At 30.7% G+C, this 19787-nt stretch overlaps 1 protein-coding gene across 2 annotated transcripts; it reads left to right on the top strand.

Moving 5' to 3' along the window:
- The first annotated feature begins 723 nt into the window (after positions 1-723).
- LOC141668556 (uncharacterized) lies at positions 724-8811 on the top strand. 2 transcript variants are annotated; one of them, XM_074475486.1, is made up of 5 exons: positions 724-2023; positions 7761-7895; positions 7989-8114; positions 8363-8383; positions 8515-8811. In XM_074475486.1, the coding sequence occupies exons 1-3, from the start codon at positions 799-801 to the stop codon at positions 8099-8101; spliced, it is 1473 nt and encodes a 490-aa protein (XP_074331587.1). In that variant the 5' UTR covers positions 724-798; the 3' UTR covers positions 8102-8114; positions 8363-8383; positions 8515-8811. The 2 variants fall into 2 exon arrangements, with proteins under 2 accessions (XP_074331587.1, XP_074331586.1); XM_074475485.1 differs by lacking the exon at positions 8363-8383 and having other exon boundaries at positions 725-2023.
- Positions 8812-19787: the final 10976 nt, after the last annotated feature.

Genomic DNA, 19787 nt, shown 5'->3' with positions numbered 1-19787 from the left:
ATATTTTTTTATTTAATATTTTTAAAATTTAAGATAATACTGAAATTTAACAATTTTTAACATTTAAGGTTCACCAATATCCTTTTGGGTTTTAGAAATATTGAAAAAGAAATTAATAAATATTATACCGATTTAGGGTTTAAGGTTTAGGGTTTAGAACTTAAACCCTAATTTAAGCTAGGCCCTAAGTCCTAGGCACCAAAAATGTAACTTTTAAATTAAACAATTTTAAATTTAAAAGTGTAACTTAATTTTAATAATTTTTAACATTTTAGAATTTAACAATCCCCTTTTAGGTTTTAGAAATAATTTAAATAATTTTTTAGGAATTAACAAATTTTTTTGAGTTTAAAATATTTTTTATTAAAAAAATTATAGATATAAAATACTAGATAAAGTGGTGCTTTGGGGGCATAACGCAACATGATGTAGTGTTTGAAACCAAAACGCTACATGTTTGGAACCAAAACTCAACTTAAACTCACGTTTTGTCACCTTTCAAAAAAAAAGTCAAAATGTTCTTTGAAGTAACGTTTTTCATTATTTTAAAATTATTAAAAAAATAAAAAACGGTGCTTATTTTACGGAATAAAAAAAATATGCCTTGAACGGTGGTAGTAAAATGATATTTTGGACCTTAATCGTAAGAAGTGATATTTTGGAAAAGAAAATGTGTATCTGTAGATAGATATTATATATTATATATATAGATATAAGGGGGAATCCAATGAATGAAAAGGCAAAGAAAAAGAAATTAGGGTTTATTGAGAAAGGGCAGCCGCAGCAGGAAAGGGGGGGATGGAATCGGGGATGAAGATATGTTTGATGGTGGAACACTGTGGTGTGGAGACGAGAAACTCAATTTATATGATAGAACCCCCTATAGACGACGACGACTACGAGATTGATTCAGATGGACTGATGACAGATCCTGTGATATCTCCTGTAATTACAATCGACAAAAAGTATGAATTATTGAATCAATGTGCTATGGTGAAGTTAGGGTCTCGGATTTACTTTTTTGGGGGTGTAAACACCACCAATATAATTCATCATCATCGTGATTTACTTTATTCTGTTCGTTATTTGGACATTAACAACCTAGAGTCTGGCTTGTGCTCTGCACCCTCCCTTAACGCTCCAAAGCAGACTCCTTGCGTTTTCTCAGCTCGTGGCATGATTTACGCTCTAGGTTCCTACACCCTTAAACAACTTCCTACTTGTAAATTTAGTCTTCCTGATGGTAGTGTTGCTACAGGCATCTTTGAGAGGTATGACCCTACAGCTGACGCGTGGCAAGTCCTGCCTGACCCACCCCTGCCGTTTGGGGAGATGCGAGCCAACGATGTAACTTGGTGTGATTCTGCCACCATCATAGCTGATAGGTACGTTTTCGTGGGAAATCCGGTGCCCAAGGTGTATGTCATCTTCGACCTGGATGCCCAAAAGTGGGGAACTCCCTTCCCGGAATCCTTCCTTTCAAGCCATTTCCCATACGGTTCCCTCTGTGTGGATAACTCCCTCTACTATCTCACCGGATTTGGCACTTTTAAGTATGGAACTCAATTTGAAGCAAAAACCAACTGGCTTGATGAAGATGAACAAGAATACGACGAGGACCACAGGCTACAGATTATCAAAAGAGGCCCTCTATCTCTACAGGATCCCTCTAGCTTGCTTAAGAGCCATTGTTTCCGTCCCCAAAATAAACAGCTCATGGCTCGCTTCGACCCCATCTCTTTGTTGGCTCATTCAAATTCCTACAATTGGAGAGAGCTATTCCATTTAGGGGGACACTTTTTTTGCTACTTGGTCACCTCCCAGCTTATCAATTCCGAACAACGCACCAAGAGTCAACCCTATTGCCGTGGTGTTTGGATCGATGTTCTTGAGGAGGTCAATTTACCTGCTTCCAATTCTACTCATTTCCGGACTTTAGCTTCTTTCTCCTACAGAATCCGCACTCCCTTCCTCAATAAGGGCAATTTCATCCGTTGCTGTGTTTTTGGCTCCGTTCCAGACTGTATGTCCCCTCTATCTCCTTATTTTCTCCGTAGTTCTCTGTTTTCTTCCCCTAATTTTATTTACTGTCTTATTTTGCCTATTGGTGCTTAATCTACTTGGTAATCACAACCACTATGTGGCACTTTAGTACTCGTACTGGGGCTTAGGCTCCTTTTTTTTTCTACTCTGTCAAAGGGGGAGCTACAGAAGATCTAAAATTTACACAACTGGGACCTAAGTAAGTTTGTGTGTGAGCGATTATGCCTAAACCCACACTATCAGCTTATTCAACTACATAAGTACAATCTCTACTGTTTTACTAGTAGATGTTACACTTTTTAAAATTTGAGCTATTAGTCGATGGTCTAAACTCTGTAGTTTTAAACTAAGTGGGGTTTTACAAGATTTGATGAAGCTGAACAGGAAGAATGACTCTGGAGCCTCATCACTGCAGCTAAGTCTATTAGAAAAAGTTTCCTTGTCTTACTTTATTTCATTGTCGTATTAATTATCCTTATATTTCATCTCCCGTAGTCTTTTAGAAAAAAGTTTCCTTGTGTAAAATTATTCTATGGTATTCCCTTGTCTCATTAAAATCTAATTCAAAATTTTAACACATTATTCATTCTTTGGTGGAAATTGCAAGGCACGGCTTCATTGTAGTTCATATTCTTATATAATTATATTATGTGGTGGCATTCTCTATACTATAGCCTTGTATGCTTTTACAACAAAGACACTTTCACCAACATGGAGCGCAGCAAATATTGACTTGATAGAATGTTTTTTTATTATTTTAAGAATAATATGGGACTTTGTTTTTATAAAGTTGCTACCCCAAACTATCTCCTTTGGCCCGCCTACATACTATACAAAACAGATTTTATTATTACTACTTATCTAACCCCAAATTCTTTTGGAAAGAAGGCTTTGATGGCGTTTCTGACCTTGAGTGGAAATTCTCAATCTATCTTCTTTTTTATTAGTCTTCCCTCCATGCATTAGTCACGTGGTCTCCTCACTTGGTAGTTCACTCCATATCTTATCCGCGTCTGATTGATTTTTACCACCTTTTTACGTTTATACTGTTTATAATTTTGCTACATTAAGAATGAATTTCCGGTCTTTTAATTTCACATGTTCCCCATTTATTGTTTAAAACCACACTTTAATACGTGAATAAACTCACTTGGTTAAGTTGCTGCAATCTCGCCATTTTTGTGTATTTTTTCATAGATATAGCTAAGTCAACAAATTAAAGATAGTAACGGAGGGAATTAATACTAAACATAGAGAGATTATAAAAGGTATAGAATGGTGCAGTGATTGTGAGAGAATTTTGGAAAGAGAAAGAGTAGAGAGATAAGAGAGAGAAGTTGATGTGACAATTCCATATTCCAATAGTAATGCCTAATGAAATTGTACCATATTATTGAATACCTATATGTAAACTGGTGCTTGATAAAATTATGTGATGTATCACTTCAATTACTCAAGCAACTAATAATTAAACTTAACTCAACAATCACACGGTGCTTTACTTAATTAATAACGCACCTAATTAATAATAAAAGTTCTTACAACGATTTACTGAAAAGAGTAGATAATTTTACTGGCGTTCGAGTGGCCAGAGTCTCCCACAATAATATGATAAACCTAATTTTCTCGATGCCCCCTCTTCGTTTTTTGCCCTATTTTTTTATCTCTTCCCTTCCTCTTGAAAAGATTGTCTTACCCTTCATTATTTGCTGTTATTACCTTCTTGCCCTTTGTTCCACGCCGTGAGTACACACGTGCTAGTGGGTCGTGATGTGGGCATTATAACAGATTCCGGAGTAATCTATTGGGATCTTGACATTTCTTCTTTCATCAATTTATTCATGTTCTCATTGATAACTTAACAAGTCTACAATTTTTTTTACAAAAGGCACTTTTTTATATAGTATGAAATAGTTATTCAAACAGTCCCGATCCATTTATGTTGTTGCTTACCTTCTTTTTACTAGCTTATGCATTGCATTAAAATTCTATTAGTGTATGATACTATGATTATATTTAAATTTTAAACATAATTAATATTTATCTTGTAATCTAATATAAATTTGCACAATTTTGCCACACATGTAAAACTCACAAAATAAATTTTAATTTAGTGTTGGTTTAACAATTATTATTGTAACTAGAATTTAACGAAACGGATGGTAAAAGAAACTAACGAATTTTTACATTAAAAAATTTTAGAACACTTAATTAAATTTTTTCCTTATAGCTTAAAGTTGCTAAAAGTATAATGTTAAAACTTTCCTTTCCGTTAATTTTATTATTTTGTATAACTTATGAGTTATTAAAAATAAAAAAAATGAAAATAGTTTAAATGAGTTGTACTTACAGATGATAGTGTTAACTTTTGTCAAATATAATTAAGAAAAAATAAGCTAGTCGAAAAAAGTAGCTCATATCAATTTTTGGCTTTAACTTATTTTTTAAACTCCAAATCACTTAATACACAAACAGACATTTCTCTTAAAAGTTAAAAATCACTTTAAGATTTAAACCCCAACCAATCACCCTCCTAGCTCTAAGCGTGTACAATGGCAGTCCCATCTTGAGTCCTATTTTTATACCATTTAGGTACTATACGGTCCTATGACAATATTCATTGAAAAATTCACTTTAATGCAAAGTCCTACTTCGTACTTGGACGTACATATTTCATTTTTATATTTTTATTAAATTAATATGGTACTTCAAATATAATTTTAGTTACATATATGTGTATAATCCCAATATATTTTTATTCATTTCATGATCCTCTCACCACTATTATACTATTAATTAATTTAAAAGATACTATGCGTTGATTGAGCATCCTTATAATAAAGGAACTAGGAATTTTGATGTAGGATAGGGCAGCGAAAATGGTGAAACCGGGGATAACTATCTTCGCAGAGAATCAACTAGAAACACACAAAATTCTCATATTCAATTTATATTATTTATCTCTACCGAAGAATAAAGGATTAACAAAGTTTATATAGTTAAAATCATTACTTGAAGCCAATCAATAAACAAATGATAAGAAACTAAATCTTTTAAATAAAGGAAACAAATCCTTCTTTTTATTTTATTACTACAGTCTAGAATGACCTAATAGTATAATTACTTCATATAACTTAAAAGAACTAATTAACTACTCTCTTTGTCACACCCATTCTTTAGTTCCTTACATTTCAAAAATTTTCGAAAATAGTAAAGTTTTTTAATATAAAAAATAATTACATCCACTACTTTTCTCCACCATACTCACGTTATACAAAAAATTTTGATCTCATCACTTTACTCAATTTTCTTATTTTCCTCCACTACTTTATGGTTTTTATTAACTTCTGTGTCCAACCCAAATGTAAACAAATGGGAGGGATGGAGGGAGTACAATTTTTTTTCGTAAATAATAAAATATAGTATAACAAATCACTTTACTAATTCCATTTCCCGCATCAAATAACAAAATTCCCCATTTGTCGAAAGGAACGTTCTTATCATATATTTTATTCAAACCCTTCGATAATATACTAAATCCTCAAAGTTAATAATCCTTTTGCAGTAATTACCCTAGAATTACAATGTATTACTCTTCTGTATGCAATTTATACATGAATTCTTATTAGATTTTAAAAAATTTGCAAGTGCACTAAATTTAAACTACTCAATAATTATTTTTACTGTTAAAAAGTTAAATTTTATTTTAATATCCAGGTTGCAAAGCACTGGTTTCAGGGGCGGACCCAATGTAAGACCAAGGGTGGCCTTGGCCCCCCCCATTTTTTCAACAACATTGTAGTAGTATTGGCCTATTGGGTGTGATGTATATAAATGAGCTGCATTCTATAAAATGGCCCCTCCCACTTATAGTCCATTTGACTATTTGGGCATGTATTTTCTTCAATTTTGCGATAATAAACAATGATCTTATAGATATGTATGGAAAATGTAGAAGAATGGATATGGCACGTAAGGTGTTTGACAGAATGCTAGATAGGAATGTGGTTTCTTGGACTTCTTTAATGTGTGGGTTTTTACAGCAAGGTAATGCCAAAGGATCATTGGATGTTTTTAAAGAAATGGGTTCTTCGGAAGTGAATCCGAATGAGTTTACTTTGTACACGAATGTAAAAGCGTGTGGGATTTTTAGGGGTTGTGGATACGGGGATGAAGATTCATGGGTTGTGTTGTAGAAAAGGGTTTGAATGCTATCCTGTTATTGGGAACTCTTTGCTAGATATGTATGCAAGGTGTGATAGAATATATGAAGCAGCTCAGGTGTTCGATAAGATGCTGTATAGAAGTTTAATAAGCTGGAATGCTATGATAGCAGGATATGCTCAGCGAGAAATGGCTATCTGTGAAGGATCCCAAATACATTCTATAAAAGTTTTTGGCCCCTGTCATGCGCCAAGTCTGCGTCCGCCCCTGACTGGTTTCAGTCTGTTTAATATAATAGTGTATTCACTCGTGTTGTCGGAAGTTCATAAATGTGCCATAGCGCCTCCATCACTTCTCTGTAATATGTCAAAGCTATTTTGGAGAATGCATAGCCTCACATGTAATTGACTAACTTATTAAGAAAGAGTATATGTGGATAAAATTACACTGAAATTATATCTTTTGCTTATTTATGAACTTAGTGGCTTTAACTGATTGATCTTGGCTGGTTAAAAAACAAATAAGAGTGACATCTTTGATAAATTGGTGTCTTAGCTTCTATACATAAAAAAATAAGCCGGGTTTCAACAGTTCGAAACAACCTGGTGTTTCTTGCTATTCCAGGAAACTAGATTACCCCCAATAATAATTTGATGAGCTTCTCTAGCTGTCTTGAGAAGAGGAGAAGCATCCAAAGTAGATATGCTAACAGATTAAACCGGAGATATACATACATATATATATATATATATTAGAGGATGAAATACACGTAGGGCTACCTTTGCGTAGTGCAATGGTAAGATCATGCTGAGTATACTTACTGGTACGAACTAATCTAAAACCTTGAGGTGTTAGAAGGAGGCTTTAAACTGGTCATATACAATATAACACCTCTTCAGTTTTATGGATGAATAGACAACAGCATGACAAGATAAAGAGAGAAATAATTAAGTACATCATATGGAGGTTCCTAATCATAGATCTCCCTAAACCGAGCTTTCATACCATATTGATGAAACATAAGGAATTGCGATTAAGATCTTAAATCTATATAATAATTAAAGTTTCTTATACGTAGCTCTTTACAATTATTTAATATTGTTTGAAAAATTTTAGATTAGTTAATGATCAATTTTCCAGGCTAGCCATTTCCTATCAAAATATGTTCCAAGAGGAGTTTGCTTATTATATTCCGGGAAAACAATATTTGAATATTTCAAAATATATTATATTTAATGAACTTATTTGTAGAGTCAACGATCCTTTTTTACTTTCTGAATGTACATTACCTTTATATTTACCAAAAAATATTATATGAATTGTATATGAGAATCAAACACCTGACCTTTGGCAGCACTTTCATAAGATTTCTTTTACTGTTCTTATGTATAAGATATTACTTATATAGGATATAATGCCAGCTACGTAAGATTACAAATATAAAATTTAGGAATTCAGCAGTTTGTTGTCTGAAGTCAGATTACATTCATGATACTTATAAATCAGAAGTTTCTTGTTTGATGTATTAATTGTTCTTTACCTTTGAAATGCAGCATGGGTTAAGGAACCTTCGAAGAAAAAACAGGTCCCAAAAGAGAGAAAGACCTTCAACGCGGAGCAGATCCAGCTTGATCATGCTAGTGGGAGTAAGGGAGAAGGAGATTGCATCCGGGAGAAAATTGTTGCAGGTAAAGCTGAAATGCACATGATCATATATAGCCTATAGGAGGCTAGAACTTCTAGTCCTAATTGAACTGAATAAAATCGTTTATCAATTGCAGCTGAAAGTGATGAAATTATCTGGTTAAGAGCCCAGTTGGCAAAGATGAAGGTTGAAATAGCAAAGAAGGACGAGCTTTTAAAAACCTATGAGTCGATATATTCCGCAACTTGATCGACACTGCTCAGTAAGTAACAAATTGACATGTATGAAGTTTTTGAAGTATGTAAAATATTTAGGTCTTTTGTGGGTTCTTTTCGAAATTGTACCGTAGACTCCGTTTGTGCGGACAGCTCGAGTCGGACCAAGTTCGATGTCTTGACGAGCTTACAGCATTCTTTCCTTTTTTATCATTTTACATAAAATGTTTATGAGATGAACTTTTGTCATGGTTAACGATGTCCCTTACATGTTCTTATTATTTTTCATTGACAGAACACCCTTCATTGTAGAAAGGTATATATCAAAACTGAGTAACTGGCATTCTTAATATAAGTTTTACATGTTAGTGTCTATGGATGTTTTTTATGAACTTGTTATTTTGTTTCAAACAAGTTTAACCAGATTTTATTTACTGATCTTGTTAGAATGCATTGGGGATAATGGAGCCGAAAGAACTCCGGTAACAGCATTTTTGAACAAAGATGACAAGACTATTCAAGTTGCCAATACAAATGCTTTGGCTTCCGGATGTTTAATTTCTGAAGTTATACTTTGCTTTTAATTTTAAAAAACATAAGTTTGTACTCTGTCGAATGACTCAAATGTTTTGTGACTTGGTCTTTTCACTTCTCTGTTTTGAAGTCTGCGTTGATTGTGGTTGTGGATGTAGTGAAATTTGGACATTTATTGACTTTAAGAATTACCGTACTCTATTGTACTGATGTCTATTATCGTGTGATGGGAAATTTTCAAACACACATGCAAGGGTTATTTAGAAAATTCCCATGCAGAAGTTCAACTTAAATGTTCGAGATAGAGTCTAAGTAGAAATTCTGGAGGGAAATATTTAAAGTACCCAAGTCATAGATTACAACTAGTATAAATAGAAGTACTTGTGTAACATTTTACATAGAGCAATATTCGAGAGAAACACTTATAAAAGAGAGTATTCACAGAGCTTAGTATCATTTAGGAGATGATGCCCAAAATAACTATTGTTCGCATACTGCATGCCCAAAATAACCAATGTCGGGATGTGTGCCTTATTTAGAGCTCATTTATATGAAAATTTAGTGACTATTGTGTGCATTTGGGCACACCATAGAAAATCCGTTTTATATATCCTCCGATCTCAATACTTCCTCAGTTCCTCTGCTTTCGTCTGCCCTTCGTCTGCCCTCCGCCTCTCCTTTCATTACTGTAATTTATACATGCCGGCCCCACACTTTCCTATCTCCTCTGATCACACACCCGTGATCTACACTCACTTTCATTGCCATTTAATTTAATTCGTACAAGATAATTAAATCTTGACCCTAATTTAATAATTTTTAATATTTTAGAATTTAATAATTTCTTATCTCGATTTTAGAAATATTAAAAAATTAAATAAAATACGTAATTAATTTAAAAAATTTTAACATTTTAAAATTCATCAATCCCCTTCCGGGATTTAGAAATATTAAAAAGAAAACTAATTTAATAGTTTTTAATATTTTAGGGTTCAACAATCACTTTTTGGATTTAAGAAATTTTGAAAATAAAATTAACAAAACCTAAACATATTTACGGTTTAGAGCCTAAACCCTAACTTAATCTATTTAGGCCCTAAATCCTAGAAACCAAATCCTAATTTGAAATTTGGGGCCTAATTTAATAATTTTTAATTTTTTAGGGTTTAACAATCCCTTTTTGGGTTTTTGAAATTTTAAAAATAAAATTAACAAAACCTACACCGATTTAGGATTTAGGGTTTAAATTTTGGGGCCTAATTTAATAATTTTTAATTTTTATGTCTTGCATCTTCGTTTTTATTTCTTACTTGTATGTATCGTTATTATTAATACTAGCATATAACTCGTGCAATGCACGGACTAATTATAATATTTTTAATTTATTATTTTAATATTTTATAAAAATAATTTATAAAAACAATAATTATATATTATTGAGATTAATGAAGTTAAAATATTTACATATTATTGAAAAATGTAAAATTTAGATAGTTAAAATCTTAAAAAGGTGCAGAGGGAAAGTGGAAGTCTTGAGGAACAGTGGTGTAAGAGGGTGATTTGATATTTTTTTAATATTATTATTTTTTAACTTTTTATAGATTTATTAATTATTTTGTTATATTATAATTTCAATTACTAAATTTAATTTTGGAAGTGTTTTGTTTCCTACAAAAGATGTAACAAAGAGGTTGAGTGCAATTAAAAATTAAGTTGGATAATAATTCATAGAATTTGTAGTTATATTAGATACATGATTTATTTTTTCAATTAAAATATATTTGTTTAAACTTTGTTTCGGAAGATGTTAACATACTTTGTTTCAGAAGATGTTAACATACTTTTTAAGAAAATGTTAACATCCTACCAAGCAAAATATGTTTCGCTTATAATAGAATAGTAATATTATTATCTTTTTAATTTTTCTGAATTTATTAATTATTTTGTTATATTATAATTTGAATTACTAAAATTAATTTTGGAAGTGTTGGATTCCATACAAAAGTGGTACCAAAGAGGTTGAGTGCGGTTAGAAATTAAGTTAGATAATAATTTATAGAGTTTGTAGTTTATATTAGATACATGATTTAATTTTTATATTTGTTTAAATTTTATTTTGGAAAGTGTTATTATACTTTTTAGGAAGGTGGTAACCAACCGACCAAACGAAAACATGTTTCGCTTTTTGGAAGTGTTGGGTTCCACACAAAAGTGGTACCAAAGAGGTTGAGCGCGGTTAGAAATTAAGTTGAATAATAATTTATAGAGTTTGTAGTTTATATTAGATACATGATTTAATTTTTTTATTTGTTTAAACTTTATTTTGGAAAATGTTAATATACTTTTTAGGAAGGTGGTAACCAACCGACCAAACGAAACCATGTTTCGCTTATAATAATATAGTATAGATAGATTAGATACATGATTTAATTTTTATATTTGTTTAAACTTTATTTAAGAAAGTGTTAATATACTTTTTATGGAGATGGTAACCAACCGACCAAATCAAATCATGTTTCGCTTATAATAATACAATATAGATTAAGTTGAATAATAATTTATAGAGTTTGTAGTTTATATTAGATACATGATTTAATTTTTATATTTGTTTAAATTTTATTTTGGAAAGTGTTAATATACTTTTTATGAAGAAACCGACCAAACTAAATTATGTTTCGATTATAATAATATAGTATAGATATATGTGGTTCCGGGTTAAGACACTAGTTTATATTGTTTAATCACGTGACTGGCAAACTACAATTGCTTAATGTATGTGTGGGACGCGCATACGCATTTTGCGTGACCTTACGCATTATGCGTGACCTTACTTTCGCATATCATGTATACGTAAGGGTGTGCATGGTGCGATTTGGTGCGATTTTTAGTATTAACCGTAGCCAAACCAATACATGCGGTTCGGTTCGGTTCAGTTAATTACTATTAACCGCCACCAAACCGTTTAAAACGGTTTTTCGGTTTCGGTTAACCATTCATCGGTTTCGGTTTTTATTCGGTTTTTTGTACATTTTTTATTTGTACGATTTTTTTGTTGGTAATTTGTTTGATAAAAAATAACATCAAGTTAAATGATAATATTACATTAATCACTAGAGATTTGTATTCGTTAATCAAAATTGATATATTTCATAAAGTTATTTCTTGAATGTATAATTTATATTATCTTAAATAATAGCTACGAAATATAATAAAAATATATATTCATAACAATGAAAAAAAGAGTATATATCAAAACATATGATAAATTTGATTATATACATATTAAAAAAAATATAATTTAAGAGTATTTACATATTGATCCTAATTAAAATTATGGTGTTATATTATACAATTTATCATACTAATGGTAAGTATTTATTTATTTAACAAAATATTTTATGAGAATATATATATATAATATTATATATATAAATAAATATAATATGGCGGTGCGGTTTATTTCGGTTCGGTTTTGATTGAAAACCGGAACCGAAACCGCACCGTTAATTCGGTTTTTGTCGGTTCGGTTTTTTTCGGTTTTTCCAGCGGTTTGGTTTTTTCGGTGTGATTTATCGGGTTTTTTCGGTTATTTTTTCGATTTCGGTTTTTTCTTCTCACCCCTATGTATACGTGTGTTGCAGCTTTTGCATTTGTCATATGCGTGTATTGTACACGCATTTCTTGTATGCGCATATGTTTGGTTAAATTGGGCAGCTTTCTTGTGCGTGGTCATTTTAGGCGGCCTTTAATAAAAAAAGGTTATTTAGCTGAAAAAATCCGGAGTTTCAGAATCTTTTGAAAATTATTTATTTGTTTAGTGCTCCCCTATTTTAATCAAATAAAATTAAATTCCTTATTTACATTAGAACTAATAGGGAAAAAATAAATTTTTATAAATCAATCCTATATATAATTTGTTTAAACTCTTACCTTTTTTCAATTAGCTGAAATCTGCTCCTAATGTTGAGAGGAAATATTATCGCTTCGAATTGCACGCAAGGGCTATTTAGAAAATTCCTATATATGAAAATTCTATGTAGAAGTTCAACTTAATGTTCGAGACAGAGTTTAAGTAGAAATTCTGGAGTTGGAAATATTTTTACCCAAGAGGGAAGCTATCTCAAAATTTCTATGTAGGAAATAGAGGACAAACTATAGCAACGAAATAAAGAAGGAGACCGTATTTTTGAAATAAATTGATAAATGTATTTTCTATAATATCTTATTTTGTAATATTAGTTTAAGAATTCTTAGGGAGATCTAAAGAAAATTTCCTAAGACATACATCGATTTGTATTTATTTTGTTACAAATATAAATATTCAATATCTTAATTTAAAAACAAAACAAATATTGTAAGTAAATAAATGTCAACATTTTTGAACATGAATTTCTCATAATCTCATGAAAATAGGCCGGTATCCACAATGGTAAACTTGATCGATTCTTACTTACATTTTGAAGTGACTGGTTGGAGATAACAACGACGTCTCTTGTTGGGTACTACGTCAGGCTCTGACCCGCCTTCTTCCTTGTCTTCAATAATATTTTCTGTTTCAGGTTCAAGTTCAAGATGCTTAGGTTCTTCTGCAACTTTTTGCAAGACATCAGTAAGAGAATCAAAATAGTGACTCCCTTTTTTAAGTTTTCTTCTTGAAAATTTCTTGATACTAGGCACAAGAAACACCAAAAAAGTATTTGAACCAGTATAGACCTCATTCTCAGGAGCCTCAGAGTGTCATCCTCTTGCTAACAGGCGAGGCCAAACTGCTTCCCAGAAGAGATCACCAGCTTTAGCTTTGCTTAGTTGAACTCCAGTTAAAAACTAAATAATTTCACCTTTTGTAAGCTAAGAGCATGCTTGTCCACTAGGTATTTCAGGTCAAGTGTGTGATACTTGAGAGCTTCCCTTTGCCAATAGATGCTGCTTCTAAAAGCACACCAACACCAACCATATCTCTTATTTAAATCATATATATTTATATATATTTATAAAATCATATGTTCTGTAATGTTCAACTTGTCAAATATATTAGATTTGCAAGATATTTATTAAATTAATGATATTTGTAGAACATGATATACATTATAATACGTTTGACAAAATTTTTTATACTATTTTACTGGAAGAACATATATAATTTTTTAGGTAAAAATGTATATTAGTTTTTATAATTTTAAATTTCACTGAAATATCAAAATATACATAAATAGAACTTAGATTTATGTTTGAATAGTAGGTATAAATACTCATATATTATCAATATTAAGAATAAAGTATACTAATTAAACAATTATATTAATATTATAAAATAATATATGATTGAAAATTGAACTAGTAACTTCATTTGTAACTTTATAAATAATAATATAAATGTTGTTGTTAGTATGATTCGAACATGAGAACTTATTTATATTTTATAATTATGATTTAAATGTTTTTGTTTTAGGGATTCGAACATGGTAATTTTGGTAGTGCACCATTTTAATATTTAGATAATTTTTGTTATAGGTGTGATTCAAACGGGGGATCTTACTTGTATTTTTATAAATAATAATATAAATATTTGTTGTTGGAGATTCGAAATTGCAAGATTGGGTAGTGCATTATTTTAATATTTCGATCTAACAGTTCAGATCATTTGATTAAGAAGATTCGCCGGTTGTGATATAAGATAACCAAAATGGAGGTTGAACCAAATTATAACTCGGTTATTATAATTTAATATAACTAACACCATGTATCCTATTGATACTAACATTTAGATCCACTATAAGCATTTACTAATTAAATACCGGAAAAGATATCAACTGAAAAAATATATGTGTTAAAGCATGCATACGTGCATTGTAACCATTTATACCCCTAATTGAATAACTTATATATACTCTTGTCATAATTTAATAATATATTTTAATGGTACAAATTTACAAAAAGATAATAAATTAAAAAACTTCATGTATAAAAATAAAATACAAACTTGTATTCACACTAAGTGTTGTATGACTGATTAATCAGGATTTTAACACAACAAACATATAAAATATTTTCGATCACATTTCTAACATACAAACGATAAAAAATAATGATGAACAAATAAATATTTTACACATTTAGAGGATACTCGTGCATAACTCTGGTTAAAGATTACATTGTGTCTAAGTAGTCGATCTCGAAGATATCTTCTTATTATTATTTTCTCTATGGCTCAGACTGATTAATACTTCATTCTCTTTCTCAAGTATTGTTACTTACATTTTTAAAATGTATGGTAGGATATGAATACATACACAACTTTAGCTATTATTCTTCATAAAATATCCGATCATATTAGTTTATATTGGTGTTTGGATGTGCCTTTACACGTCACAACTTAAAAAATTGTATCGGTTAAAACGGATAAACTTGATAAAATTTGTGTATCAAAAGCAACCAGGAGGAGTTAAGCATATTTAGAGATTTGTATTTGTTGATATTTAATAAGCTACGGGAGATCAAGAATATAAATTTAAGAGAACTTAAATTCAAATAACAATTATTAAACAAAATTATAAGTCTACAAAATACTATATTCTGCAGTAGCTCAAACAACCACATACATTTTTATAACAACCCATGGATCGCACTTAGCGGTGGACAACAAGGAACTCCGCTACTGACTCTATTGTTTCAGCTTAATGTCAAATATCTAAGAACATGTTCAACACTAACTTCATCACACCTTTCAGAACTCACAAACAAATATGTATTCATTCACCGGGCAACAACATAAATATACCATCAACAATTACTTCTTAAATAATATGAATAAGCGCAATCTAGAACATTCTCGTGCATTGCACGGGCTATAGAGTTAGTTTTAATAAGTAAACTAGTAATTATTTCATAACTTGGACTAAAATACGTATTTTTCATTGAATAATGCCCACTTAAAAGTCATATCTCAATGTATATTATGTTCTTTATAAAATAATTTATATTTATTTTTGTCAAAAAATAAAATGATAAAATATAATAAAAAAATAAAGAAATATATATTGGTATTGATGTGGTTGATGAGATTACATCGAATTTGATAATGGAAATCATCTTTTTTTACGAACAAGCGATAGTTTCATTAAAATATTAACATACAGTCGTAACAAATCTACGAACTGTCAATATAATCTGAATGTTAAACAAAAAACAAGCTAAACATATAGTTGTCTTGTTTTCATATCGTTTAACACCTCGTATATGCAAATTCTTCGATCTAAAAATTATTACAATGACATCTCGTGTAACGAATGAGAAATTCTGACAGTTTTATATCATAATAAGAGAATATTATGTGTTTTATTATATTGTTACATGTGATTAGTCGTACAATCTTAGTTGTTATGTGTTGTATGCGTTCTGTATAGTTCGGGATATTTTTCGAATAATTTATTTTAAGTTAAATGCTTTTATATATCAGAAGTTATAGGGCGCAAACTTCGTTTTCTTAGCTGATATTTCATATAAAATAATTGGCCTTATTTTTCATAGTATGGCCTATACCATATCGATATTCTGAACATCCAGTTAATTTAGGAATTTTCTCGTTTTGTGAAAAATGACTTTTTCGGGCCCCTTCGGGTGTTAAAAACCCCACAAAAATCACATTTTCATTTTTATAGAATCATGGGACTTTCAAATATTCCATTTCTTTGCATTTTTGGATTATTCACAATTTTTGGGAATTTTTGGCATATATTTTATATTTATTGGATATATAAAAATTAAAAATTATTACCCAAAAATTATTAATTTAGGGCCAATTAATTTTATTAAGAGATATATTCGGGGCCTTAATTTTAATTATGGGTATTATTTTACTACTATAAATATCCTAAATTTTATTAATTAATTATATAAATATTCATAAAAATCAGCAAAATTCCTAAATTCTCTGAAATTAGGAATCTTGAGATCTGGGAATCAATCTGTGATTATGAAAGTTTCTGGAAGTCAAATCATATCACGTAAGTACTCAAATTGAAGGATTTGAGATGTTCTATCTAATTATATGATCAATTTCATGTCTTAATTCACGGATTTTAGATTCGTAATTTTAGGGTTATTGACTGATTTTAGGCCTTTTTGATTCTAGGGTTATTTGATTGAGTTGATGATTGATATAGCTTCATATGATTGCTAGATAGTTGAATTCGATTTCTAGGGTTTATGTGATTTTTTTGTTAAATCGGTTTTGATTTTAGATATATCTGAGATATGTATGGACTTAGTGGTTTAATTGTATATGCTTTAAGATTTATTTTAAGCGATAGATCATAAGTTTCTACGTACGAATGAAGCAAAACAGATTTTGACCGGAAAGTTGTTTGATTTTGATCGGATAATTGTTCAGAGGGTTATTGGATGAATTGATGGTCGATTAATATTTAGAATTGAATTTGCAAGCGATTCCCTGTAAAACATTTAAATCGTACCGCTTTTGGCCGAAATCGACTTCGTCGGAATCTGGAAGGGTCCACCAACGTTCTTCGTTCTTCTCGCCGGAGAAGACGAAGTCACAATGGTCTGTTGATATTGAGCAGATGCGAGCGTTGATGTGTTGTTGTTTTACAATTACGAGTTTTACAACCCGTGCGATGCACGGTTCTTCATTAATATTGTTTATATTATTTAAAATTATAATAAATTTCTTTTTGTATCGTTACCTTATTATTATATTTATAAATAATAATATAAATATTTGTTGTTGGCGGGATTCGAACCTAAATTTTTGGGTAGTGTATAAATAATAATATAAATATTTGTTGTTGGTGTGATTCGAACCTGAGAATTTTAGTATTATATAAATAATAATATAGATATTTGTTATTGGCGGGGTTCGAAGCTGTGAGTCTGAGTAGTGTATATTTTTTTAAAATATAAATGTAGTGTACTTAATGAAGAAAAAACCAAATAAAAACAAAGGGAAGCACAAGGAAAAGGAGATGCTATGCGCATCAAATTTTGGAAGACACTTTTACAAGTCATACATTTATTGTGAGTCCTTGCCCAGTAATTTACATGCATTCGGTACTACTTGCAAATCATTCTCAATGCATTCTTCACTTTTTCATCTGTTTTTTAGAATGTACTACTAACGGAGTATACAAAATATATTGTGGGAGTAATTTCATAAAAATGTAGTTGTTTTAGACTTCTTATATAATTTTTAAAAAGGATAAAATGAGAAAATTGTTCAAATATTAATATCGTAAATTGAAAATGAATGTTTATCGGAGAAAAATCCTTCAAAATGTACTACTATCGTGGGAGTAACAGAATTTACAAAATACATAAATTTACATGAAAATATTTATATATTTGTGATATATTTATATATTATTTAAATAATTTAAATTTTCATCATCCCGTAAGGTTATTTTTAAGTATTTTTAATATAATATAAATACAAAAAAGTACTATATAATACAATTAAGTTCTTTTATCTTCGAGTTAGGCTCTATGTCGATACTTAAGTCGAATACACATCCTTATCCGATCTTCTTTTCACTTTTACCTAATTTTGTTTTAACCTAGTTTTTACAGCAGCCCACCGTCCCTCCCAACATTTTTCAAACAATCACAGTTCCGTACATTCACGTGTTCATATTCATACATACCACGAATTACTGCCCGTTTATAATATCCCAGTCTTTTTTTGCATCATTCGTATAGTGGGTTTTGTGTTTTGGGTCATTTTGTTCATCATCATTTTTGTGATATACACACGACTATACACACAGTACTTCACTGTTCTTGCATTATTGCCATGGGTTGTGTCTAACTTGCATAAATCCTTTGTTTGATTACTGTTTGTGCATCCGATATGTAGTTAATGTCCTTTGCCTGTGTTCGTTTGATTATTGATTCCGTAGTTTAATTGCATCGATCATCTCTGTTTTTTAATCTTTTCCGTAATTAAAAGGAATTTAAGACGGATTTATTTGTTTATTTTCTGTGATTAATTGTCTGCTTTAATTTTTTTCCCACAAAAATCCAATTAATTTCAAAAAAAATTTCAAAAATAATGTCTCACCAATTTTCACTTCCTAGAAACAATTTTACTAATATTCCCACTGAAATTGGTGAACGGCTCCTGCGCTTTAAGTTTTGGGTACGATTTCTCAATATATACTCCAATGCTAGCACAGCTTTTACGGCGAGTCCAACACTGGTCCATAATGCTTTGCAGCAATTATGGACAAGTGTTGTACCTTATGGGAGTAAATCAGCCCTCTATGGTTTTACGTTTACCTTAGAGGGTCACGAGTTTGAGGTTACAGAGTCGGTATTTAACAGAGTCCTTGGATTCCATGTCAAGGATTTTTACGACCTGAACCAAAACAGGCTGACCTCTTGAAATTTTTTGAGGAAATTGGATGATATCCCCCGGATGGAAAATTATTATATTTTCTGGAATTCAAAAACAGTTTTTCATGTGGAATGGAATTATTTTTTCGAAGCTGTGACTAGATGCTTTCGTGCTCGTGAAAGAGGTTTTCATCAAATTTCTATTCCCATGCAAATTTTTGCTGTATCCCTTGCGAAATTGTGAGCAAAATAGGATCAGCCGCTAGCAGAGACATTGCATCCAATGATGTTGTCTGTTGGTTTCCTCCTATTATGCAAATGCTTATTAATCATCTAGTGTATGCTAATGCTTTATCTTTTAGGTATGCATTTGCTAAGAGTCCCAAGTCTGCATGTATTAGTATGGAAACTAAGTCAGTTGTTACTATTGCTAATCAGGATAAACATCGGGGTAAGTCGATGTATATTCCTCAAAATATTCGAGAGTGGCTTTCTTATGATGCAGGTGTTACAACTCTTGCGGGGACTTCACAAGTATCCTCCCATGCTCAGAATCCTAAACCCTGGTTTATCACCCCCCGATCTTATACTACAAGTAATTGTATTGTTTTAAAATTGGGCCAATAAATGTTATGGGCCTATTAAAAAGTTTGATACTGGCTCAAGATTTATACCTAATATGTGTTGGACTACATTTTTTAGAATGTTTACTTCGAAAATTAATGTTATACCAGATTTTTTTTATATTTTAAACGTAAATGCAAAGTGAAAATAGGATTATTTTTATGCACAAACGGTCACACTGAACATGTATGTCTGCCCCTTAACATATACAGTAA

The sequence above is a fragment of the Apium graveolens genome, chromosome 6 (assembly GCF_009905375.1).
Source record: "Apium graveolens cultivar Ventura chromosome 6, ASM990537v1, whole genome shotgun sequence".
NCBI classification, from domain to species: Eukaryota; Viridiplantae; Streptophyta; class Magnoliopsida; order Apiales; family Apiaceae; genus Apium; species Apium graveolens.
Note: the sequence above shows the minus strand (reverse complement) of the source record. Positions and strands in the feature narration are given on the sequence as shown.